The sequence below is a fragment of the Lissotriton vulgaris genome, chromosome 1_1 (assembly GCF_964263255.1).
Source record: "Lissotriton vulgaris chromosome 1_1, aLisVul1.2, whole genome shotgun sequence".
In the NCBI taxonomy this organism is placed as follows: Eukaryota; Metazoa; Chordata; class Amphibia; order Caudata; family Salamandridae; genus Lissotriton; species Lissotriton vulgaris.
In genome coordinates, this window is record NC_141685.1 from 447,391,036 (window position 1) to 447,417,209 (window position 26,174).

Here is a 26,174-nt window from a genome sequence, read left to right on the forward strand (position 1 = left end):
AGTGTAAACTCCTTACCCAATACTTGCTAAGTACTCTAAATTCAGAACTGTCTTCTGTTCTCGTGGCAGGCATCTACAATACAATGCAGGATAGCAGTCAAGATCCTGCACAGAAGGATCCAAGTTCTTTGTCCTGTGGACCCTCCTGGCCAACCAGTGCATGAGCCACTGAAGCTGCACAGTGAGGTAATAGCTCTCAAAGTCCGGAAGGGCCAGACCGCCTGGTGCCGTAGCTCCCTGGATGGAGGTAAGTGCCACTCTGCGCCTGCCAGATTCCCAGATAAACCTGGTTAGTAATGATTGTAAGTTATGGAATACGCTCGTTGATAGCAATAATGGGAGAACTACGAAGAAGTACAGCAACTTTGGCAAAGCCACCATTTTCAACAGGGCAACTCAGCCGATCAACGAGAGGGGGAGAGTATCCCCTACTCGACTAAACACCTGGGATAGCCTTTTCAATATTGCCCTACAGGTCAATAGGGTCATGATAGATTTTAAGATTCACCCACCTCTACCGGCTTCAGTAGGAAACCAGCACGATTTTCTCCAGCTATCCACTAGGCCCGATACCCTTCTGAGGTGCGCAAGGAGCTCTCTCGTCACTTTGAAATCCTCCCTCACGGAGCGGAGGAAAAGTAAAAGGTCATCGGCGTATAGTGCAATATGATGTTGTTTGCCCATTACTTCCAGGCCCTGGTAAGGGATTTTGGTTCTGGAGGCCCCATTGCCAGGGAAAATAGGAGGGGAGAAAAGGGACAACCCTACCTAGTAGCCCTGCCCACTATATAGCTGTCCGAGATTGTTCACCCCAATCCGTACTCGAGCCCGAGAGTCCTTATGTAGTAAGGCAGTCCATTCCACGAAGCTAGGTCCCAGCCCGAACCTTTGCATCACTTTACAAAGATAGGGCCATTCCAGGCCTTTTCTATATCCACTGCAAAGACTACGGCCTTCTCCGTGCTATGTGAGTCAGCCTCCAACAAACGCAGAAGTCTCTGAATATTAAGGGCTGTGTTACGTCTGGTATAAGGTCCTCTTGATCCCGATGAACAAGTGTCATTATGTGGGGAGAAGCCGCGTGGCCAGACTTTTGCTCAGGATCTTGTAATTTAGGTAGAACATAGATAGCGGTCTGTAGGCTGGTTTATCAAAGGCCGGCTTACCAGGTTTTAAGAGCAGCACAACCAGTCTCAGGGAGTCTGCTCCCTTGTTTCACTAAATTATAGAGTAACACTAGCCGGGGACCCAGCTCCTCAACATACAAAGAGAAGAATTCTACTGGCAAGCCGTCTGTGCTGGGGGTTTTATTGCTAGCCATCGATTTAATGGTGGCCCTGACCTCGTGGAGTTCAATGTTCATCCTCAGGGATTCTGCCTCCACCTCAGACACGGTCAGCAACACCAGAGTCAGCAAAAAGGAATCTCTGTCTGCCTCTGTGTCGGTCACTCTGCTCTAATAGAGATCAGCATAGCAGTTGGGTAAATGCCTGATTGATATCATGTTGCGGAAAGAGCATGGGGGTGTGCTCTTCTTAAAGTTCTAGGATGACCGAGCCCCTTTTGGCAGGATTAGCTTACCATGCCATAAGCACCCCAGTACGACCCCTCTCTGCATGTGCTTGGATCATATAATACCTGTAATCGAAGCACCGCAGTCTTTCAACCTGATCGGTCACATTTTCTTTAGCTTCCAGTAACATCTCCTGTAATTCTCAATGTTCGGGTCTACTTATCTCAATATCTCTCAACTTTTGTTCTGCTGCCAATGTCTCCCGTAAGAGGGTCCCACAAATACCTGCTGCTTTAAAGATACATCTGCCCCTAATCCTCGCTTCGAAGGCATCCCATACTACAAGTGTGTTTGAAGCCGTGCCCTTGTTCTCTGCAAAGTATTGCCATATAGTTGTCAGCAAAGTGGACTGAAAAATCTGATCTCTAGAGATTCTGGTTTTAGTCACCAAGTGGGGATACACAGCCTAGTCCGCGTCCAGCGTAATCCTAACAGAAGGGGATTGTGATCAGAAAATTGTTCTAGGTAAATACTCATTAGTTATGATGAGATCGAGCACATCAGGTGTACAGAGGATAGCATCTAACTAGACGTGTAAATCACATAGGTGTAAGAAAAAGGAATAGTCTCCTGGGTGTAATGTTTTCCATAAGTCAATGAGACCCCATTGTGACTGTCATCCCTTCAAAGCTTCAGCCGTCTTGGCAGCTGGGGACTCCCTCAGGGGCAGATGGGAGCGATCTAGGTCAATGTCTGCCACACAAGTGTAATCTCCTCCTCAGATCACCGACCCCAATAAGTATGGTGCCAATGTTCTATAAAGGGTTGCTAGGAATGAGATTTGATCTTCATTTGGGCCATAGAGACTCCCAATAGTTACCTCACGGCCATCTAATTTTACCACTTACCACTGCAGAACGCCCCTCGGGATTTACCAGGTGGCCAGTATGCTGAAATTGTACCCCTAGTTTAATCCACATCAATACCCGTCTCGCCAAAAGCAGAGTAGTCTTTATAAATTACTCCCACCCCCCTCCCATACGTCTTGCCGGCCAGGAAGAACTGGACATTAGAAGGTGTGACCATCCAGAGGCGAGCCTGGAAGAATAGCATGGCATAGGGATAGGAAACGTTCAGTTGGCGGAGGTGCCTTTAACAGCAAAAAAGGTGGACCGCTGTCTCTGAACATCCTGGGTAAAGTCAGGGAATATCATGATCATATTGTTGCCAATAGGTAGGCCAACCTGCAGTCTGGCCTGCACCCGTATGTGGTCACGCTCCCTAAAATGGAGAAGTCTAGCCATTATCGGGTGTGGGAGGCTCTCAGTTTAGGAGGGAGGGCCGGAACCTTATGTGCCCTCTCCAGGGCATAAAACAAGGAAAGCCCCTCAGCGGCACCTCTGTACGCCACCAGTCTTCTAGGTACGCCACCATATCGGTCACCTCTTTGCGCTCAGGAACACCAATGATTCGAATGTTGTTCCTGTGTGACCTATTTTCACTGTCCTCTGCTCAATTCTCCAGGGTCTTAACTTTGCTTCCCATAATAGCCAGTGAGTGATGTAGTGATGCAATCTCTGGGGGTGTGCCCGTGAGTGTGCGCTCAGTTTATGTAACCCTCTCTGTTAAATGGCAATAGTCATCCTTAAGGAGATTGAAAATGCCTATTGCATCTATCTTTGCCATGAGTACTTCACGAGATGCAGTGATAGCCTGCATAATGTCGCAGAGCATGGACGGTCCTGGGGGTCCTTCAGAGGGGGTGACCCAGCATCCTCTTCCTCATCAGTGTGCGTGGATATTGAGCCTGGGCCAGGAGCCCTGTGTCCACAATTTCTGGATAATTTTCCCATGTCTGGCAGGGAGCGTATCTCGGAGAATGCTAGACCGCTCCTCTAAGTCTAGTTTGCCAGGAGACCTGGTGTCCTCCAGAGAAAAGTCAATCTATAGAGGGTGCACGGTTGGCTCACCCGTCACGCTCAACAACTTTGTCACTGCCCGTGCCCCTTGCCTCTAGGCAACCACTTCAGGCTCCTCCCTGCAATCTCTTTGTGTGCTTTCCCAATACAGCGTTGGGGGCGCTGCAGGTCCCACCTCTAGAAGATCCCCGCAGCTCTCGGCATGACTCGGGCTGGGGCCAACACCCTCTAGACTCTCAGGACAGAGGGGAGGGGGACATGGCGCAAGCCCCCTCACTATTGTCGCCCCTGCCCATTTCCCTCAGCCCCGGTCTCAAGGTCTATTCCCATATGTGCGGCGGAGATCACAGTCGTCAGCAGGGCTGGGACGCCTCCTTAAATGGCACCAGCTCACGCCACCCCCACGCCAATGTCAACAGCTAGGCTCTCCACTCTGAGCTCCAGTCTCCCCTAGGCCAGGCACTCACTAGGGCCCTGTCGAGTGGAGTCAAAGATAAGAGGGGGCGCCCTCACCGGGGTCGGAGTCCAATCGATTCTGTTGCGTCATCGGAATCAGTCAGTCTCCCTCCCGTACAGCTGCAAAGCTCCTCTCGCAATTGACAGGTAATGCTGCTGTCACAGCCACCAGTGCTCTCCTCGATATACAATATGTGGACACTGGGGCACCTCAGCCTCCACTGCAGCAAGTATGCACCAGGCAGGGCAGCCTTTTGCTGACATTCCACTGGATTCACAAGGCACAGAGGGGGTCTCGTAGGGCCGCCAGGCAAAGTAATGCACGGTAGCAGCGCAGGCAGTACCAACACACCCAGACCCGTGACTTTCACCCCAGCCAGCAGGCCTCGAGTCTCCCAGTCTTGCCAGACAGGTCTTTGCATCGCCCGAGCTGTGTTCTCGATTCGCTGCAGTCTGCTCCCGAGCACCTCTCCAACATCGCTTACAGCTCGGGAGCCACCGTAGTCTGTGCTGCGGAGCCTGCCTCTGGTCTCGATCCCATAGGTAGTTGCCATCTTGGCTACTCAAGCGCGAGGCATGCCACTGACCATCAGTTCACCATCAGTTGCTGGGGGGTTTTGGGGTGCCCCCCCAAGGCTCCATGCTCAATGTGGGGGTACTGGGTATCAGGATGTTGTTGGATGTGGGTTCGCCGGACGGGAGCTCCGCAATTCACATCCTATTACATCCGCGTATGGCCACGCCCTACTGTTCTATTCTGTTGCTCTTTACCAGCCACTCATCAAGGTAAGGAAAGACAAGTACAGCAAGTACCCTGGAACCACTATCAAACATTTAAGACTTACCCCAAAGCCTGATGTACCAGTGACGAGCCATGTAGATGGGGACGTAGAGTTATCACTTTGAAGCTCTCTGACACAAAGAAGCAGCTGAGCCTCAAGGTTCACCTTTCTTACGGATTAACAAATAAATGGAGTAAATTCCTTGTACAAGCTAGAGTGGTGGAACTGGTTCTATTGCTTCCCCTTGAAGCAGTGCCTGCAATTCCACCTACAACAGCCTTTGATGGTCTTAGCTGGTAATGTGGCAGCATGGTGGAAAATTAGGGCATGTTGTATGTAACTTTACTTATTATCTGTGGGCAATGTTGGGGAAAAAAACACTTGTCCAAAATGACCTCTTCCCAGTGGGGAAGAGATAACCTTATTCATCTCCTTACAGATGATTGATTGGAAGGAATATGCAAAAGGTGACTGCATTAAGGCAGAAAAAGCTCTTACCTTGGGCACATGTGACCTTACTGCAGCCTCAGAAACCTCTCCTGGCGGAATCCTGAGATTCATAGCCAAACATGTCTCCGTAGAAATCAAGCTTGTGTTGGTTTCCCTGCAGGTAGTGTCAACTGCATCTAGGGTGCACATAATGTTGGTATTGAGGATGATCTTCCCCTCCTGGATAAGGTCTTTTACTCTCCTTCAGTATTCCTCTGGCAGATATTCTACCAGTTGCTCGAGCTCCTCTCAGGGGAGCACGCTGACCAGACTAGCAATATGCCTTTGAGTTACAGCCCCGACAGCTACCCTCTGCCTACTCTCCTTATCGGGAAGAGGGATATCTGTAGTGCACTAGGCAAAAACAGTTTTCCTAGCTGTATGATCCACTAGATAATCTGTGACACATGGCCACCGATGTAAACTGGCACTGCCTTGTATTTTCTTTAGCCACCCTTCGTATTATCACCCTGGTCAGAACAATAGCCCTAAAGTTTTCTGCTAAGCATTTGAACACACACTTTAGCATCAGGAAGCATTGAACAGAGTGCTCGGTTTTAGAGATCACCAGTAAGTTCTTCTCTACTTTCACCAGGTGGAGCATTAATTCGACTCGGTAGGGCTCTAAAGACAGGTATTCCTGGAGATCTACAGCTATGCCAAGGGAGGTCTCCATTCTATATTGGGGCAAACTCCTCATATGGGTCTGTGCTGGTGGTGAACTACATTTCTTAGGCTTATGTTTTTTTAGGAATAGGACATGTAGCAAGCTCCTCTAAGACTGCATCCTCAAAGGTGAGGCTACACTTTTTAGTGTGTGGTTGACAAAGCATTGTAGATTGGGGGGTAAACATGCTATAATGTCTCAGCAACTGAGTTCATATATATTTTGCTCTGTCTGATTTCACCCCTGTTCCTATGATAGTGAGGGCTCCCAAGGGTGTTGAGGGCAGTGTTGACGTCGGTTTCAAAGACTAATTCAAAGTCTATCTTGGTTCTGAGGTGGGAAAGCCTCTGTCTAGGGTCGAAATCTTGGGGAAATCATGCGTCTATGAATAAGGATTCTTCGATTTGCGTAGGTGTCCTTTTTAGGTCGAGCCTAGGCAACGTGCATGCGCTCTCTTTGAAACACTCAGTTTTCACTCTGTCGGTTTTAAATACGCCCAGCTTTTTATTGGTTGTTTCATCTGGCTTTCAAAATTCCTTTGATTTGGGTGGTGAATGGTTTACATTTGTCCCACCTTTTGGCTGCTTTCTTCACCCTAGAGACTGCCCCTGCTACATGGATCCTTTTAATATTCAGCCATATGTTTACTTTCGGAGCACTACTTTTCTAGGAGAGTGTTACTTTTCTGCCCTTCTTTTTTGATGCCATGGTGGAAGTGTGTGGACTTTGTTTCTGGCTCACTGGGTGTAGTTACTTGCATGGTTTCTTTCAAGATCTGAAACCTTATAATTTGAGTACCCTCATAGATAATTATACAATCTGTGGCTTGAGCCTGTGCGATTGGTGTAAACTGGGGCATATTCTTGCTATTTGAGTACTGAACCAGCATGAGCTCTGTAATCTGAGATACGAGGCACTTCTGCTTTCTTCTTTTGCTATTTTTGGAAGCTTTAGGACAAACACTCAAACACATTTATAAGTACAGGAAGTAGTGTCTATTTTATCATCATCATCACCAGAAAAACGTTATTTTGGCCAGAATGGCCATAAAAGCACAAATAAAATAGACTACATTAAATTAAATTAAATTAAAAACACAACTAAAATAGGCTACATTACATTCAGTTCATTATCATAACCAGTGCACAGTGATAGACATCAACTAGCATATTAGAGGTATAATTTACAATCATGTTCCACGGGCATCTCAGTTGTCCTACTAGCTATCCCCACAGCCCCAAGTTATGGGAAAAAATCATAATGTGCTTGTTCATTGTACAGGCAATCTAAGGACTTTTACATTATCTGGGGAATTCGTTTCAATGAAAAACCTGTGCACAAGCAAAGGGTGGCCATTTCGGTGAACCCATACAGCTCTATTCTGGATAGACATTCTATAGTAAGAGTATATCAGGAGCTGGGGAACAAAGCCATTACAGTAGCATAACCATTGCGGAGGAGGAGACTCCAACTGTCACATTAAAAATATAAACTTACAATCATGATACATGGTCATCTCCATTATCCCACTAACATACCCCACAACCCCAGTGTTATTTGTGTGCGGGAATCATAAGGTGCATGTGCGATATACAGGCAGTTAAAAATCTTTTGCATTATTTGACAAATTAGATTCAATAAAATGCCTGCAAGTGAGCAAAGGGTGTCCATTTGAATAAACCCAGAAAACTAAATTCTGAGTGAAAAACATCAAAAATAATTTCAGTAAAGTGCTTTCTGTGCTACATCACAAATAACTACTCTTTGCATTGTTCTCCAAACATGGTCTGGAGAGCGCATGTGCAGATGCTACACTCAACAAGGACATTACAATACATCTCAGCAATTGTGTTGCAGTCAAAATGGCCCTCATCTAGCATCAATAGACAGTCATACAAAGAAGAATTAACAGTGACTTATATTAGCATTATAGTTAAAAAAAAATTCTTAAAAAGGGTCCTATGAGTACTACTTTCAATTTGAAAGAATATTGGAAATAAAACAGCAGGCAGGGCCCATTGTGGGAAATATAATACAATGGGTTGTCCCGAGCTAGGGAGTCATCTTTAAAATGGCACTACGAATACACCACATTGAAAATAGGAAATGTAAGACAGAAAACACAATGGGTGGTTGTATGTCATATTTCAATACCCTGTAAGCCTCTCTACAATGTCTGAATCCCAAATTTCTGCATATCTGGTGGAGTCAGCGAGTCCTTGCCCTTTTATATCCCTGACAGATAAAAATCACATGAATATCTGTCCCCGCTGTGTTACTGCAAACTGGGCAACCCCGATCAGGTGAGTCCGCCCACTTACTAGTGAATGCACAGAACGGGAGCACCCCATGTCTGAGATGAAGATATAGTTTCTTGGCCAAGAATGGCTGAATATCGTTCAGAGCTGATTGTAGTCTGTATTGGTCTTTAACTTCTAAGAACTCGAGTGTTAATCGACCAGCTAGGGGACTCCCTAGAACCTGAGTTTGTTTGTACTCCCTGTAGCTCTGCCCCAGGACTTTCCTAGGGGTAGCAAGGCAGGTTTCTTCTGCATTGGTCCACAGGTTGCCCCTCCCTATGGCGACACAGGTGTTCCTAATTTGTGCCAGCCAAGCAAGTTTGCCCTCACCCTGTAGCCTCAACACTTCACTGAGCTCCTCCCTATATGCTACCATTTCGGGGGTGCTCCACAGGCAACACCAAAATAGAAGGGGATTGGTCTAATCCTCAGGTCCATTATGAGAGGTGTAAGTTGGGAGCTAGAGGGAAGACCCAACAGTTGCCTGGCAAAAGAGTTCTCGACATTTGCTAGATAGCCCGGGTCGAGATGGCCTCAGATTTCGGCACCTTACAGTGCAGCGCCTCTAGCTTGTGCTTTGTATATTTCTACTGCCGGGCCCATAGATTTATAGGTACAGCCCTAACTACCTTTGTTAGACCCCTCTTCGCCTGTGCCAGCTTTAAGCTTGTTTTCTGGATTTGCGCACCCCAGTCCAGTTTTTCTGTGAGCGTGATCCCGAGGTACTCAAAGATGGACACCCTCTCTAGCAAGTTCCCTACTAAGCAGGGATTGGGCTGGGTGCTATTGCTTGCGTTAAATACGTGTATTTCGTTTTTTGTAGTTTGATCTCCAAGCCCCAATTCCTACAAAAAATACTAACGATCTTAAGGACCCTTCGGATTCCCATGGGCGATTTAGAAAGGAGAAGGGTATCAGGGCGTCAATATCAGTCTCTACTGGCAGAGGGGCGGTTAATTCACCATTTTTCCCGAACCGAATTTGGGCAGAGTTACCTTCAATGAGACTTTCCAGCTGGTGGCAAAGATATGGTGGGACGCCCATGTCCAGTAGGAGTGCCCACAATTTTCCCCTTGGAACCAGATCAAATGCGGCTTGAGGTCCACAAATATCAAATAGAGGCTGCCACGGATTTCCAGAATAACAAATGCAACCTGAAAATCGGATCGGTTGTAGAGATCTTAGCTCTTAACCCAGCTTGGAGGGGGCTAAGAACATTATGCTCATCCATCCAGCTCTGTAACCGCCCGAGAAGGACACCCGCAAATATTTTTTGACTTACATCAATAAGACGGAATGGACAGTAATTAGCAGGGAGAAGCGGAGAACCCTTTTTAAAACTGGGTATAATTTCGGCCCCCGCTGTGGTGGTGAGAATCACCATTCCTCAAAGAATCGCATTGAACAAGGACCACAAGTAGGGGGGTCCAAATAGCGGGTTCAGAACTAAAAAGATCCCCAGGGATCTTGTCAAGCCCTGGGGCCTTGAAAGGTATGATCCGGTTTACTGCTTCTGTTATCTCTTTGAGGGTGATAGGAGGGGCAGTTGTCTCATATGACATGTAAGTACTGCCCACTGTCCCCTCCTCATCCACCCCCCTCACATATAGTGATTCGAAACATGCCTTTCATTCGTCCTCCGCAATGTTAGGTTCTGTGGCCCTTTTACCTTCCTGCTTGCACGTGTTAACTACATTCCAAAAAGACGGCATGTCGTGCGTACTTAAGGAGTTTCTCATGGTATCCCATTTCTTGTTTTCCAATTTTTTTTGGATACCATAGTGGCTTTTTTGTGAACTGCCCTTTTCTCTCTAATTAATGCCCTGTCATTATGTTTAATTGCGGCAATGGGATCTGTCTTAGCCCTACGGCAGCTCTCATTATACCATGGGTGTCGAGGACTTCCAGCCCCCTTTATTCTTTTGTTGGGGTTAAGAATATTAGCCAAACTATTTACTAAGTTTTGGTGATTGTTACGCATTTCTGAGAGGGAATTTGGGATCCCATCATTCACGGTGAGTTGTTCTACTGTTATAAGAAAGGGGATAATTATTTGATATAATAAGGCCAGCTTTTTTTGAGATTGGCAAAAGTCACCCCAGCGTATTCTCCTTCCACAGTTGCTCAATTTTAACCTATGGTCAGGAGATGATGATACTTCAGATGTGTTCTTATCACAGGATGAAGTTACCACTAGTATAAGAGCGTTATGGTCACTATCAAAGCGGGAGTGATATTAAAATCTAGCACCCTATGCCATGTATCTACTAGGATATAATCTATAATAGATGCTTGCCCCAGTCTGCTAAAGGTGTAATTCCCACGTGTTTCGGATTTGGTGCGACCATTACACGCTCTCAAAGAGTGGTTAAGTGTTAGGGTGTTCATCTGCAACACTAGTGGAGACCATGCACGTGCTGGGGGGATGTCTGGCTTCGGGATACCCAGTGGAGGTCCTCATCACTTGGGTTACCAGTGACCCAGCCATTCAGTGGTTCAAACTGACAGTTAAAATCCCTGCCAATTATAATCCAAAAATTGTCAGGGATTGTTAGGAGAAAGGTGGTCAGTTGGTTAAGGGTTGGTGACTCTAGGCCAAAAGGGACCGGACCTGAATAGACATTTACCAAGAAAATTCTAATCTTCGTGGGGAATGTCAGAAAAATATAGAGAATGTCACGAGATAATGTCTCTGTCTGTTTCACAACACATCCCAAGTGCACACCAACCCAAGTAGAAAATGGCCTTCCCCTACCCATGCTAGTGGCTGTTATGCAGAATGTGTCCGTCCTAGCCCAGGTTTCCTGGAACGTGCAGATTTCATGTTGACCAATGAATGACCCCCATTCTGGATTATCCAGTTTGGAGGTGAGTCCTGCTATGTTCCAAGAAAGGCACTGCAACCTGGGAGGGCACTTGCACGTTTCTGGGTTTCGGAGGTGAGCACCCTGCTTTGCTACAAGGCTTTAGAACAGTGGGTTTGTCGCCTTCAACCCAGCTACCTGTGAGCCTTAACTGACGGCAGGGGTCCAGCAGTATTATCTCTGGGGTTTGCAGTCGCCCTCTGTTGGTCTTTAGATGGCAGTGAGTCTCCAGGGGGTGGTTGGGAGCAGTTTGAATGTTAGAGACCACTTTCCATCCTCTGTTTTATATTCCACTCTCTCCCTCCGCCTGGACCACAATCTTCCCCTTTCTGCTTGGGGTGACCCTGTATCATCAGCCCCTGTTGAGTTAGACCCCTCACAGACTCCCCTTGGAGGTCGGAGCTCCCAATATGCTATAGTGTGTGTCTTGTTTGTGATCTGCCCAGCATACAGGAATATACCTGGTTTTCCTGAATACAGGACTATGTTAAGACAGTGGTGCAAGAAGGTGTTGATTCATCTATAAATAGGAATTCTCTGTACGAGGGCTCTTTACACATACCTCCAATAAATAAACATTAAAACACCATTCTGTTTTCCGATTCTGAGTGTCTGCGGGCAAAACCTAGTTTTGTCTTTAAATACTTCGCACTGTAGGCCAACGGTAAACTGACGCAGTCTTTAAAGAACAACTGACCACCATTCAAGTATTGAAGTGCTACTATCCACACGTCATTTACTACCCACTACTAACAGACATGCCCATTCCCACTTCCCACTTTCGACACACAGAAACTCAAGTTGCTTCACTATTGACAGCACCCTGTAACCACCCACCCCACAACCACACCCACACCACCATGCAGGAATCAATCACAGCCACCAAAATACAGCACCAAACAGGCATCACCTGAAGCACCCTGTATCCAGAGCCAACTAACTAAACTGCCTCTCATACCCTTCACTTAAGGGTACCAATCACTGAAAGCATCCATCATCGAGTTACTGCACTCTATGTCATCAGATATAGCGTATCATCATCCTGTATTGTTGTTAGTCTCCACAGATAACTGACCCTTCCTATTTCCCATACCCTCATCCTGCATGTGGCACTCACTAGCCTTAGCACACCTAATCCCATCACTTGGAGACACCATCAGCACTTACTTACCAGACCCAGCATCCAAATAGTGCATCCTGCACTCATTACTAATGTCATGAGTCATACTGTATCCAGCACCCACTGAAACCTATCAACCACACTCAACCATGAGGGAATGCTCTAGAGTCTTCTGATCTGGGCGAGTATGCAGTATGTGGGACCCATCAAGGATGTATGACGTTAGCACGCATACTATTACCACGCATACCTTTACAACGCGGTATTTACAACGAATACCGTTACAACGCATAGCGCTTTGAGGTGCTGGATAGTGCTAAGTATAATTTTATATTCCAACTCCAGTCCCCGTGGACACTAGGGAAGGTGTTGGATATAAAATTAAACTTATTCCCTATCCTAGAGCGCCCCCCAGCGAAATGCGTTGTAATGGTATGCGTGGTAATGCCTGCGTTGTAATAGTAGTGCGTGGTAAAAAATGCGTGCTAAACGTTGTATACCGGCTAAACACTTCTAAGGTCTAAAAGGCCGGAGCTATTGGCTATACCAAAGCTTGATTTAAACATGAGTTTATAAAATAAACTTCACCATTTTAGCCACACACCTTGGGGCTTTGCATGAATGCCTTCATTCATATTGCAAACGTGTCCATTTATCCATCACTAGTCCCCTTAATGGAACTTAAAGAATCTGGATGGCAAACTAAGTTGAGTGGACATGACAAAAGATTTGAAAATCTCAAGTATATTCAATAAACAACTGGGAAAGCGTCAAGATACTACAACGTGACGCGAAACTGCAAAAATATTGTAAAATCCTGGATTGTGCGGCTGCAAAATTTTCAACAATGTTTATGTTGTTATTGTCGCACAATAGCTTGCAATGGATTTATAAAAAGTCCCTTTTATCTCTCTATTTCTTAATTGAGTGACATATCATTTGCATTTATTGGCTTTCGAAGTGTAAAAGACTGAGATAAAACAATGGAATGCATAGCAGTTCTATTTCATGCTACAATATTGACATGTGTGCTGGAAACACACAGAGTGGACTGAAAAAAAAAGGGCCTAGAAGAAATAAAAGGCATATCATACATTATGTGTCTGAAATTGAAAACAGTGCCGCCTTAGAAGCCAATGTGCAATATTATATCGCACAAGAGATTTGAAACTATGCAATCTTATTTCGAAGGGTGTTGTTGTTTAAGGTAAGCCACAAAAGGAATCCCTTCTTTTCGAGAAAACATTCGGAAAAGCTTTACTTCCAAAACTGATTAAAAAGCCTTCGTTAATGTATTCAAACACAAATGTATTCTAGTAGCAAGGTAAAATATTTTTGAAAAAGGGATCAAAGATGCATTTATTGGTTCATGAAATACTATTGAATGATGTACCATTATACTACCTTCTGTTCCGAAAGATTAGACACTACATTTTAAACAGATTTCTAAAACTATAAATGCAAAATACTTAATAGCACACAGAGGTCTTGTAGCCAGTGAAGCAAATAAAAGGTCTGCAATATGGTCTTAAAAACTAGTGTTCTACAGGGCTGGGCTTCCACTGCTGGAGATTTCAGTTGTGGTATTATACCAAGCAAGGGAGCAATTCTTCATGGTAACAGCCAGGTTGTATATTAGAGAAAAGGCGAAAACACCATGTTACCTGAGAATAGATGCCCGGTGGGGATATTATACTGCTTCACATTCTGTCGCGACTCCGGGCGAAAAGAAATGGCTGTATATCAGATCTAAACACTGGAGATCATTATATGCACTTGGAAGCAACTAAAGAGTGTTGTAAAAACAAAAAAACAAACTGTGTACAAAACAGACAAGCACTGACAAAGGCAATATATCAGGTTTTTGAAGTGAAAGGATTTTCTCGAGCTTCATGAACACACAACTGCATCAGTCCGGTTTCTGCACACTTTTTCCTCACACAGAGAACAGCACAGTAAGCTTTCCTCACCCAGAGTAGGGCAGTATTACCAGAAGCATCGCCAATAAACCAACATCAGTTACAGTACTCACAGGAGCAATGCGAAGTACCATCACAAAGCATAGGAACAGCACATGTGCAGCATAGCATGATTGTTCATCACACACACACATAGACAACAGATGCAGTAAAGCGGCAGGGTATGCCTTTCTCATATGCAGAACAGGCACAGAACTGGCAGCAGCAGGACATGTCTCCCTCTTACAGAAGACATCTGCAGCATAGTAACACCAGTGCAAATGTCCTGCACAGTGGTGGGGGAGCAGGTGTAAAGGGAGCGAAAGATCGTACTTGGATATGTTTATCAAAGCAACAAAGGGGCAGAGCAAATATGTAATGATTATAAAGGTAAAAAAAACTCTGGTACACTGTTCTGTGGTGTAGCATTGAAAACAATTGGGGTGTCCCACACATTCATCAGAGACCGCAGCCTGACGGGGTCTAAAAAGAAGTGGCTACGGACAGAGGCTCATAGTGTCTTGCAATGCACAGGCACAGTGGAAATGCTGCACCCAAGATCGTATGGTGGTCTGACATGTACACAAGAGGCTTTCACTGAACCCAAGACCAGTCTGCACACAGGGACTTATTTGATTGCAGCAATGCATTAAAAGCCAGTACGTGCTTGCATACAGGGGCTTGTGGCATGTGGTTCACAAACATTCATCAAAGGGTTAAACTTGCACCGAACTGCAGACAGGGTTGTGGAGTCCACACGCACGCACGCACACACATTGACACGTGCACAAGAAGCTGACCTCCAACCTGTGGTGAGTCAAGCACATCAACCAGCACCCCTAAGGTGAAAGCATGCAGAGGCTTCAAGGAAGTGGTTACTAAAGCTTCAAAAAGTGAAATGCTTCCTACATTTGGTTGCAAAGAGTTTAATTTCCAAACCAAAAGAACGGGCAGTTTGTAGAGAATATGATCTATCATAAACTCTATCATAATTCTTATTGTTTTTCCCTCAAAGATCATCAAACTTAAGATGTTGATTAAAAGGTTGCTCTTCTAACCTTCAATGAGATTTAGTAGCAATAAATATATACAAAACATAACACCTCTTGCATGAACTACATAAAAATGTATAAGGAGAAATAAACTTTGAAGGTTATATAATTAGGCCCCTGTTCAGGATCCATGTCAGCTTCAAGCTTATTGTTGGTGACAGAAGATAGAAAACAAAAGATGCAGCACCAATACAAAGACAAATGGAGCAAACCTATGTTTTCGAAATTATAAGGTTTGAGAATATTAGCTGCATGCATGGCAGTGTAAAAAACAGGCTAAGATTATATTTAAGATTCTCTCAAACATGAAAAGAGTTTAATCCACTGGGACGGACAAATGGTATTCCCACAGGTAGTTTTGACTAACCTTTCCTATATTGTGGCCATAATCATAATTTGCACACATATGCTCGTAAATGGGATGATCACTGACCTGCTCTTACTCTACAGTTACGTTTAAATACAATAGCGTGTTCTGAGTAAGAGAGGCTTTGGGTATGCAAAATGGTTATAAATATTCTTAGCTCGATCTTGGGATACGTTTCGACATGAAGAATTTACGAATCTATGTTTAAATAAGTTTGTTCAATAGGTAAATAGCAGATAGCAAGCTGCATGTATGGCAATGACTGCATGGCATTTCTCAATATCTGCGGCACTTCTTGCCTGCTGATGCTTGGAATCAGTGTAACTATGCGGGGTACATTAACCTCCAGTCTGAGAATCAGAGCTCTTAATGTAAACGTAGTGTGCAGAGTATATTAGTGATACAATGTAAAGATTTATCCTAACAGGACCATTGAGTTATAAATTCTTTGCTCGTTAAAAACTCTCAAAAGGGGTTTTATAAGTCCTGAAGGTACTTGGTACCATGTAGGGGATGTGGGGTATTTCAGCAATTGAAAAGAAGTCTGAAAACTTAAGAAAAGAAGGATTGTTAGCAATATGTATGACATAAGGACTTCTATTTTATACAATATACAAATATCAGCCCAGACCTGGCACATGGATCTTCATTCTAAATTTTCTTGTGATAAAATGGAAATTATCAGAAACAGAAGTTAGTATTTAACCAGTTGAATTCAGTGATGAGCAGTTGTTCTGTAATATATTTTAAGACTTAAAAGGAAACTCTGCCCTCTTATAGAGTCAGCATAACTTGTAACATGAAGTACACGAGTTGATGTTGCTCCATATAAAAAAAATATATATATTTTTGAGTCCAGATTGTTAAAGATCATGACAGCAATATACGTACCTGATGTAAAAAAAAACATTAATACATACTAGGTTATCATTTTAAGGAAATTGGTTTAACTTATAATTTAGCTGAGAAGTACCGATTTCCTTTGCACTGGTTAAAGTAATAATACTTATTCATAATAAATAGTTATTTACAAACACCCAATGTTTTCATGTATTCCATATTACTTTGTAATGTGCTTCCGTGTCATAATCTTGCTTTTACTCTTGGTAACTAAATATCCAGAACATGTTATAAATTTTTGACAGGATTTTATTTGCTTCCCATAATTTAGTTTTGCCTGGCACAATATTCTCTGCAAATACCGTTAAAAGCAGGGAGCATAGCACAAAAAGACATCTGAAGACATTGCTTTTTCCTATTTTGTTAGAAGTTTGCTTTCCAAGCATGTCCGAGATACTTCGTGTTATCACATTGTTATTGCCTACTTTATACACTCTTACATATCGATATGGTCCTTAAAAGTCAGTGCATGTAGTATGTCTCAATGCCTACTTAGGGTCTAAGCTCAAAACCTTTTATCACAATGTAATAATGAAATATCTACAGGGCAGATCTGGATCTTTTTGACTTTATTCTTTAAAATAAAGAGGCTCAGAATTGACTCTTGCAAAGAAAGTTGATTTTTTCCCTTTGAACTTACTGAATTAACTAAGAAAACCTAGCATTAAGTGTATCTAGACCAGCTGCTTTCACATTGGAGAAAAGTCTTACAAGCGTCTGCAACAAAGAGTTCAGAGGGCTAGGAATTTAAAGACCAAATGTTTCTGATATAAGTTGGTGAACAGAATGGAATATGGCTTTTATGTATTGCTCCTTTCAAAGCAGCTAGCCATTCTGTATTGATCTGAACAATTGTGAGAAGTAGCTGGTCATTTAATGTTTTTTCAATAGCTAGTGTAACTTTTTTGATAAGTTTCAATGGTCACTTCCTACCATCTGAAATAATAAACATGCACACAATCCTTTAACATCTATTGTTTTCTTCATTTATGACATTTTTAATGTTAGATTGTTCTCTTAGTTCATCATTAAACAGACTAGCCATTTCTGTTTGCCGGTAGGTCTGAAAAAATAATGTAGATTTTTTTCTCAATAAAAACTTCGCAAATCATGGGAGCACAACCCTTTATCATCCCCCAGTTCTCACACACCTGTTGAGTGTGTGCATTGTAAATATTCCATCTCTTGAGACAATATTTAGAAAAAGGAAAGGAGAATAAACGAGCTTAGTACACAAAATAAACAATTTGTTTTTCATACCCCAAATCTGTTTCCAGCTGGAAAGCAGGCAACAGAACTTGTCAATATAACCTCTGCCTGGATTTGTCACACTGGGAGAAGAAAACTTTCCCAGAATGAAGAGAGCTAAAATTGATAATATAGAGTTGAAAGAGGCAGAGTTCCGTATATTTCACTTTGAATCACCACAAGGTTGTGGAACTTCTCCATCACAATGCCTGAAAAGGAACCAGAGGATCCTCTTTGATGGCCAACTCTTGTACGCAGCCTTATCTCAATACCTTGGACAAGGAGTCAATATGCTGCTTTTCATCCTCTGAAAATTTGTATCTATGGTAACACCATCTACATAGGTCTTCCCCCAGCAAAAAGCATATTAATAACAGCTTCCAAAAGTTGCTACATCTGGTAGAATGTATGTGCCTTAATCTTCACAAATGTTGAATACAACTGTAGGTCGTGGTGCATATAAGATTAAGTAAAAAATATTATGCACTTGTAAAAAAGCCTACCTGGGCAAAGGCACAAACTGCTTGAGATCCCTGAACTTAGGCTACTCTCACCAACCACAAAAATACACATAGCAACCACACAACTAATGCACTTTCAAATAGTTTAAACACACAGAGAGATTCTTGAGAGTTCAGAGCCATAGGCTGCGGAATTCACCGACCAAGGATCTGAGAGCCAAATCAAATTACAAGTGGTAGAGAAAGCTTCTAAAATGTAAACTTTTTAAGATCGCTTTAACAAACTAAGCTTTGACAAAGCCAATATGTCTTGCCTTTGAGACCTATTGACTTTGTTAAAGATTTTCAGCCAATGCTGTGCAACATGGCTGGATGTCAGGAAGGACTCACCAGTGCAAATCCATCGGCCGATCCGCCCCCTCAGACTCCAGTGCCCCACTCGAATCAATCAACGAAGAATCCAGGAAAGGGACAAACTCCATGCCGCTCTTCTTTCTCTCCGCAGAGAGCGGTCGGCGTGAACCCGGAAGCCGAAGGAGATTACCCCGGAAGTCTTTGCCATCAGTCAGTGAAAGGAGACGTCGTCACGAAAGAAGGCGGTCATTCTGGTGGCGCAGAAATCGGAGGACGGAGACAGCCTGAAGAGGATGCGGAGCCGACCGAAGGAGACCCGAGGACTGAAAAGACGGTGAAAGCAGAAGAGGAGCTGACAGATGGAGACCTGAGGAGAGGAACAACCACAATGGAAGGAACCCGGGACTGGACGAACGCTGGTACGAGGAGTGGTGAAATCCTCCGGAGGACGCAAACGAGCGGTCGCAACTCTGAGGAGAGTTGCGGAGGAGCCGGTGAGTGACAGCGGCACAAGGGGAAAAGAGGGGGGAACGCGGGAGGTGGGTAAAATAGGAGGGGGTCCTTGAAGAGAGTATGTGTTGATTTTCTGTTTCCTGGAGGGATTCTGCAAGGTTACCAAGTCTTGATAAAAAGCGTACAGAATAGGTATTTTATTTAACCGTGGACGCTAGAAGGGGCGAGTTGTTACTGTGTGGCCTCATTCATAAACCAGCGTGACCATTACTTCCGTTGCAAGCATTTTTTTTTTGCTTAAAGTGAAACGGTCCATTACAGTAAAATCCCTCACTCCTGTTTCCAAGCCCTAGGCACTTGATAAAAGCCTTTCCCTTCACAACCATCCCTTGAAGAAGCTAGAGAGAAGCACTTTTGCGGTGTGGTGACGGGTCAACCTGACATAAAACATTTAAATACTGGTGTGCTGACGGCTCCTTCTTATCCTCTCTTATAAAGCCTCCGGGGAGACACTTTGGACCCAGGAGAAGAAGAACCGGAAACATCACCTCCTTCATCTGCATCTGGCTCGCCGAAGTCACCTACTAAAGAAGAATCGAGAGGACCAGGACCTGAAGCATAAACCCCTGCCCAAACTTCTGTTACCTCTGATAATAAAAAGTTATATCTTGGAAAATACATTCAGCCTCCTTGCCTGTATATCAAACCTGCCCTCCCACAAGTGGTGTCAGAAGTGGGATTGAAAGGCACTATGGAGGCTGCCCTGGCAAAAATGGCGGAAAATCAGGAACATCTGGGAAAGGTGATGGAACGCTTTCTGACAGTGGTAGAAGAAGATCGCGGGAAGTTACAAGTTCTTACAGGACAAAGCCAAACTCATGGAGCCGCTATGGACAAAATAACCGAGGCTCTCGGAAACCAGAGAGGTCCCACCACACTTCCCTCAGTAGTGTTACAACGTTATGTTAGTGGAGAAGACCCGGATTATTTTTTCAATAACTTTGAGAGAATGGCTACAAGCTGCATCATGGCCAGCTGATAAATGGGGACAATATCTAGGACCTTTCTTATCAGGAGACTTACAGGCCGCCTATCAGGATGCAACCATTCAAGGAGTGCTTCCCTATGCCGACATAAAAAGATGCATTATGGAGCGACTGGGTGTTGACGATGAAACTTACCGGCTGAAGCTACGACAGATGAAAGAGGGACCACAGGAAACACCCAGGGCATTATATTTTCGGGTGAAAGACATGGCGGATCGCTGGTTAAAGCCAGCTACAACGGATAAAGATGGGATTATGGCTAAGATTTATTTAGAACAGTATTTATACTCTTTACATCCGCCAATTCAAAAATGGGTGCGTTAACAAGCGAACCTCACCCTTGAAACTGCAGTGGAACTCGCCAGCGCTTATAATAGAGCACAAGAAATACAAAAAGGGCGAGATGACGTGCAGGGAAAACTGGAGGGCCAGGAACACATCGCCCTCCCCGTCCACCATTGGTTAAAAATCCTGAACCCTTCACTATTGTACCAGGAACCCCAATAGTCCAGCCCCCACAGATGGGGCCACAATGCTTCCAGTGTGGCGGTATTGGCCACATTGCCCGATTTTGTCCTCAGACAGAGCAACCTATGGAAATAGGGATGGCCCGCAATTATTACTGTTCTCCTTTTGAGAAAAAAACACCGCCCTTTCGGTGCACCATTTCGGTCAATGGACAACCAGTAATGGCCCTAGCCCAAGCTGATACGGGATGTCTCCATAGTGTAGTCCGACCTCAAGATCTGGGTTCTCATATTGGTCCCATTGACGGAGCTGTAGCCATAAAATTGTGCATGGAGATACCAAACCATACCCGCCCCCTCAGACTCCAGTGCCCCACTCGAATCAATCGACGAAGAATCCAGGAAAGGGACAAACTCCATGCCGCTCTTCTCTCTCTCCGCAGAGAACGGTCGGCGTGAACCCGGAAGCCGAAGGAGATTACCCCGGAAGTCTTTGCCATCATCCAGTGAAAGGAGACGTCGTCACGAAAGAAGGCGGTCTATCCGGTGGCGCGGAAATCAGAGGAAGGAGACAGCCTGAAGAGGACGCAGAGCTGACCGAAGGAGACCAGAGGACTGAAGAGACGGTGAAAGCAGAAGAGGAGCTGACAGACGGAGACCTGTGGAGTGGAACAACCACGACAGTAGGAAACTCGGGACCGGATGAATGCTGGTACGAGGAGTGGTGGAATTCTCCGGAGGACGCGAATGAGCGGCCGCAACTCTGAAGAGAGTTGCGGCAGAGCCGGTGAGTGACAGCGGCACAAGGGGAAAAGAGGGGGGAACGCGGGAGGTGGGTAAAATAGGAGGGGGTCCTTGAGGAGAGTATGTGTTGATTTTCTGTTTCCTGTTTTCTGGAGGGATTTTGTAAGGTTACCAAGTCTTGATAAAAAGCGTACAGAATAGGTATTTTATTAACCGTGGACGCTAGAAGGACTCTAGAAGGGGCGAGTTGTTACTGTGTGACCTCATTCATAAACCAGCGTGACCATTACTTTTGTTGCAAGCATTTTTTTTGCTTAAAGTGAAACGGTCCATTACAGTAAAATCCCTCACTCCTGTTTCCAGGCCCTAGGCACTTGTTAAAAGTCTTTCCCTTCACAAGCAGCTCTTGAAGAAGCTAGAGAGAAGCACTTTCGCGGTGTGGTGACGGGTCAACCCGACATAAAACATTTAAATACTGATGTGCTGATGGCTCCTTCTTTTCCTCTCTTATGAGCCTCCGGGGAGACACCTTGGACCCAGAAGAAGAAGAACAGGAAACATCACCTTCTTCATCTGCATCTGGCTCGCCGAAGTCACCTACTAAAGAAGAACCGAGAGGACCAGGACCTGAAGCACAAACCCCTGCCCAAACTTCTGTTACTTCTAATAAAAAAAGTTATATCTTGGAAAATACATTCAGCCTCCTCACCTGTATATCAAACCCGCCCTCCCACAATGGATAAGAAAAAAAAACTTAAGATGTGACCAACCGCACCACGCAAAATTTAAAAAGCAGGATGCTTTTTGTTGTACTTATTTGCCGATCCAAATAGGATCCCCAGGTGGGAGTAAGAACACAGAAAATGCGGGTGAAGAGGAGCAACACTGAGGGCCGGGGTGGTGAACAGGAGCAATGGGCGAGAGTGAATGAGAACACATGGAAAGCAACACACAGTGTGGAAGGGACATGGGCAACATGGATTTTATGGGAGGGCAAGGGAATCAATGGGCAAGACAGCAACGTGGAGCAGACGTGGATCAATACACAGATGAGAAAGCAATGGGGGGAAGGCATAAGAGCTAGTGCAACATGGAGGGAGGCGGGGAAAAGCCCACAGGAAACCATAGTGCAGGGGGAGAGAAGTACATGAGGGAGACAGTTGGAAAACTCATGCACTCTCATGAAGTGCATAGCCAAAAGGTAGTGTTTGAAAAGCAAGCAGAGAAAGCATAGAAGCTAGCCACTCAAACAAAATGGACAAGAGGCTATGCTTCCTGGAAGGGATCAACCCAAGATTATCCTGCTGGAATGCGAAAAAGAAGCAGGCCATTGAGAAAGACAGGAAAGTCAACCATTTGTAAGTAATGGGTATACTTCAACCCCGTGTGTCCTTGGTAAGCCCACAATAGGTCTAGCAATAGAAAGAGCATGATCGACCTAAAAAGGATCACAATTGAAATAAACTGAACAAAGTTTCCAACTTACCAGCATTTCCCGTATGCTGGCAGAAGACATCTGATTAAAGTAATTCAAGGAGACACATAGTGTTCTGTCAAACTCCTGAATAAATAAAGAGCGCAGTATGTGGTTGCCATGTTGGATCCCTTTACTACAAGCTGTAGTTGATCATCCTGCAAGAGCTGGGGTTCAATGGACCTTGTTTACAGTTTGCTATATTTTACAATCCTTCTCTTCTCCTTCCCATCCTTTTTATCCCACAAAAAGGCCTTTCCATCATGACTAACACGAGGGGTTAAAAAGCATAGAAAATTTACTTTTCTGAGAAATAAAAACAAGAACATTTGAATCATTGATGGTCGTAGCTTAGGGGGGTGTTGTTTGGATGTACTGAAGAGATGATACTTGAAAGTACAAGAATGTTGGTAATTTCTTACCCTGAAAACTATGAAAAACAGTGACTTTGGTTGCTTTCCTTACATTGCTAGCTGAACAATGTGGCTACATCCCTTCATCGTAATGAGCAATTCCTTCTTCTTTCTTGTCTGCTATCTGCCAAAGCTAAGAAGGATTTTTCTCAGATGAGATTCATGGTGCTTCCACTCAATTTATTGAGAAAACAAGCTCCGAACACTGACCATTCTGAGACAAGAAGTTAATTTACTAATTTCTTAATCTCAAACTCTGGTTCAGTAGACCTAGGTGTCACATCTTGAGAAGTTGTCAAACATTTTAAATGCTCTTTCCAGCAGTTTATTCACTTAATGCAGGGCTCGATAAATCCACTCTACCGCTCGCAAGGTACATTTTATGAGGTCGAGCTATTTTTAGGTCCTACACGCCCTTTCTGGCGAGTAGGAAAATATACTAACTTTTGTCCTCCATCTTTGAAAACGGAGCAAATGTGACAAGATAACCAGATTTAAAGGCCTTTTTATTGCTCACAAAGCAAATGAGCAATAAAGATGTCTTTAAATATTGTTATCTTGTCACATTTGCTCCGCTTTCAGAGACGGAGGTCAAGTAGATTACTGTTAGGTCAAGGAGATTTTTCAAGTTACTAGACCTGAAGGACTAGTACCATTTTTCAGATTTGTCGAGCACTGTAATGTAAATGTGTGATTTTGGTAATGTGTTTATTCGCAATTCTGATGTAAGGACCACCCTGTCAGGATCTTTGTGAGCTTAGATGAAGTTTACATTTTATGACACTGACACTAAAGTAACAAGTGAATGCAAGACAATTTAAAAATTCTCATACACTTAATGCAAGGAAACTTTCCGTTTTGAGATGACAACTATATTCAGTGAAATAATGTCAAGGTTATATATACTATAGTTCAGCTCCCTATCTTCAAGATGCATTGTTGAGATGATTGAGATTTTTGCTGTGTCTCATTTAACTTTTTTACTGAGTTTTCAACTAAACCTTTATGTACTTGTTTCTTTTTTGCCTCGGGCCAGAAGAAAAGAGGAAAGAAAAGAGCACCACCTCAAAAGGTGCAGCAGGAATACCTACTTTTGGGATTCACATGTCTAACTCATGGATGAGGGCTGAGATTCTCTATACCAGGGTAATGACACACATCACAGGGTTAGACGTTAGTATATGTAAGGGAAGAAAGTCACTTGGGAATAAAAACATTACCCACTCCTGTCATTCCCACATCTCCATTCATGATTTCTTCAAGGTTATTACTGGTGTTACATTTTGTACTGTAATTGTGGTACTCCTGGGTTACCAGAACAAGCAGCAAATGTAGGTTATGTTTGTTTTAAGTGAGCAGGGCAAATGAGCTTGTGATTTCATAGGTTACCATTTCTCTGCCAGCCGCAATTGCTAAGAGATGGGATAGTACCTAATTATTTCAGTCTCACATTCTAAGACATTTCGGATAGTAAGACATGGTATTGTATGGAGGTCTACAGCCAAAACGTTCTGCTAAATATAGATTAACTTAATATTAACAAAACAGACTCTTGAATATAAAAAACAATGCATCTAATAAAGACATAGAAAGAAAATATAGTGATTAAAAAACTGACCTTTTTCTTTTCCTTGGCATCATATAAAGCCAAACTAGCAAATATGGGCTCTATTTCAATTTCAAACCTGAAAAGAGAAGAGAACATGTTTTTGTGTTATTAGAAAACTACCAAGAGAGGGCCAAAGTTGAATCATATTCACATGTTTACTTTAGTTTTTGAAATCTCATTTAATGTGCAATAGGGGTTTAGTACATACTCAGTTTATTCACACTTGAACCAATATACTTTCTGTAGCTATTTGTATTTCTTTCACACTGGTTGACACAATTAGCCATGTTCTACGCTATTCCCAAAGTAGGTCTTCAGAAAAGAGCCACGTACGACACTAAGGGACTTATTCAAATGTTGGAGGGTAGGGGTCCTCCATCACAGATGTGGTGGGTACCCCAGATGCCATAATACAAAGAATTATAGCCAATGTAATTTGCAATACAGTGGACAGGACAAACATCATGTTTGTAATGGGGTGTCTGTCCACGACCTCTAAATAAGGGCCAATATCTTCAATTTTAAACTTTCTGATCAAATAATTCTATTGCATGTAGAACCAGAAATCCCTTTCCGGAATCATCATCTATCACAGGAACATTAAACAATGTAAGAGTGCCTGCTTTGCATAGACATCATATACAATAACTTAACACCAAATCATGCTGGCCCTATTTTTATGTGCTGGTTCTTCCACAGAGACATTTTCACCTCTTGGCATCTGCTATTCTTTAACCATCGTTTTTGTGAGGCAAAAGGTATTGAAGAGAATGGGTTGCATGCATGTGTGTATTATTTAGTATATATAGCATGACCCCTGTTCGAGGACAACAGAGCACTGTACATGAAGTACAATACGTATGGTGAAAAATACTGTGGTTAGTTGAGAATAGCAGTGGTGGCTGGTTTACCATAGGGAGGGAGGCTGGGTGAGAATGAATACGGAGACTGCTAAGAGGAGAGGGGCTGAGTTGATAAGGATTGAAAATCGTAAGCAGTTGAGTGTGTAGTGCGGCACGGCAGTTCCTACTACCTGATACATGTGTAATTAAGGTGCCAAACAACAGTTTCTCTTCTATATAGACTAATAGCGGACTTTCCCTCCCATTATGCTCCAATTTCACGATTTAGGTATCTGTGCCTGGTGCAACGCGCATACATACAGTTTGGGTATCACCCTAAAATGCTTGAAATTGCGTTTGTTCCTTGAAGCTGCTGTAATCATAGTTTTGACCTCTCCCCAGTAGAAAGTTAAGATATAATATATATTCAATCTGTACAAATACTTTCTTGAGCAGCTAACTGATAGGGAACAGAAAATATGGTTTTATTGTGCCACAGGGAGCATTTTAATACATGCTGTCTTTTCCAATGGCAATAGGAAACTTTTCTTTTTAGTCTCCAGCTCTATCATTTGTAATGGTGGGAATACATATTTTATTGTTTCATAATATTTACCTATGCCATCTTTCTAAGTTCCGTTGTCTTTTCTAAATTGTTGAGCAGCATTTGTTCAAT

The 26,174-nt window shown here is 43.7% G+C and overlaps 1 protein-coding gene across 11 annotated transcripts in view; it reads right to left on the bottom strand.

The window, feature by feature from the left end:
• DOCK7 (dedicator of cytokinesis 7) overlaps positions 1–26,174 on the bottom strand; it is an 864,306-nt gene that overhangs the window by 618,129 nt on the left and 220,003 nt on the right. For all 11 annotated transcript variants that reach the window (XM_086953476.1, XM_086953469.1, XM_086953439.1 and 8 more), the window contains exon 8: positions 24,666–24,732. In XM_086953476.1, coding sequence (XP_086809602.1) covers positions 24,666–24,732 — 67 coding nt within the window. The remainder of the gene's footprint in view (positions 1–24,665; positions 24,733–26,174) is intronic.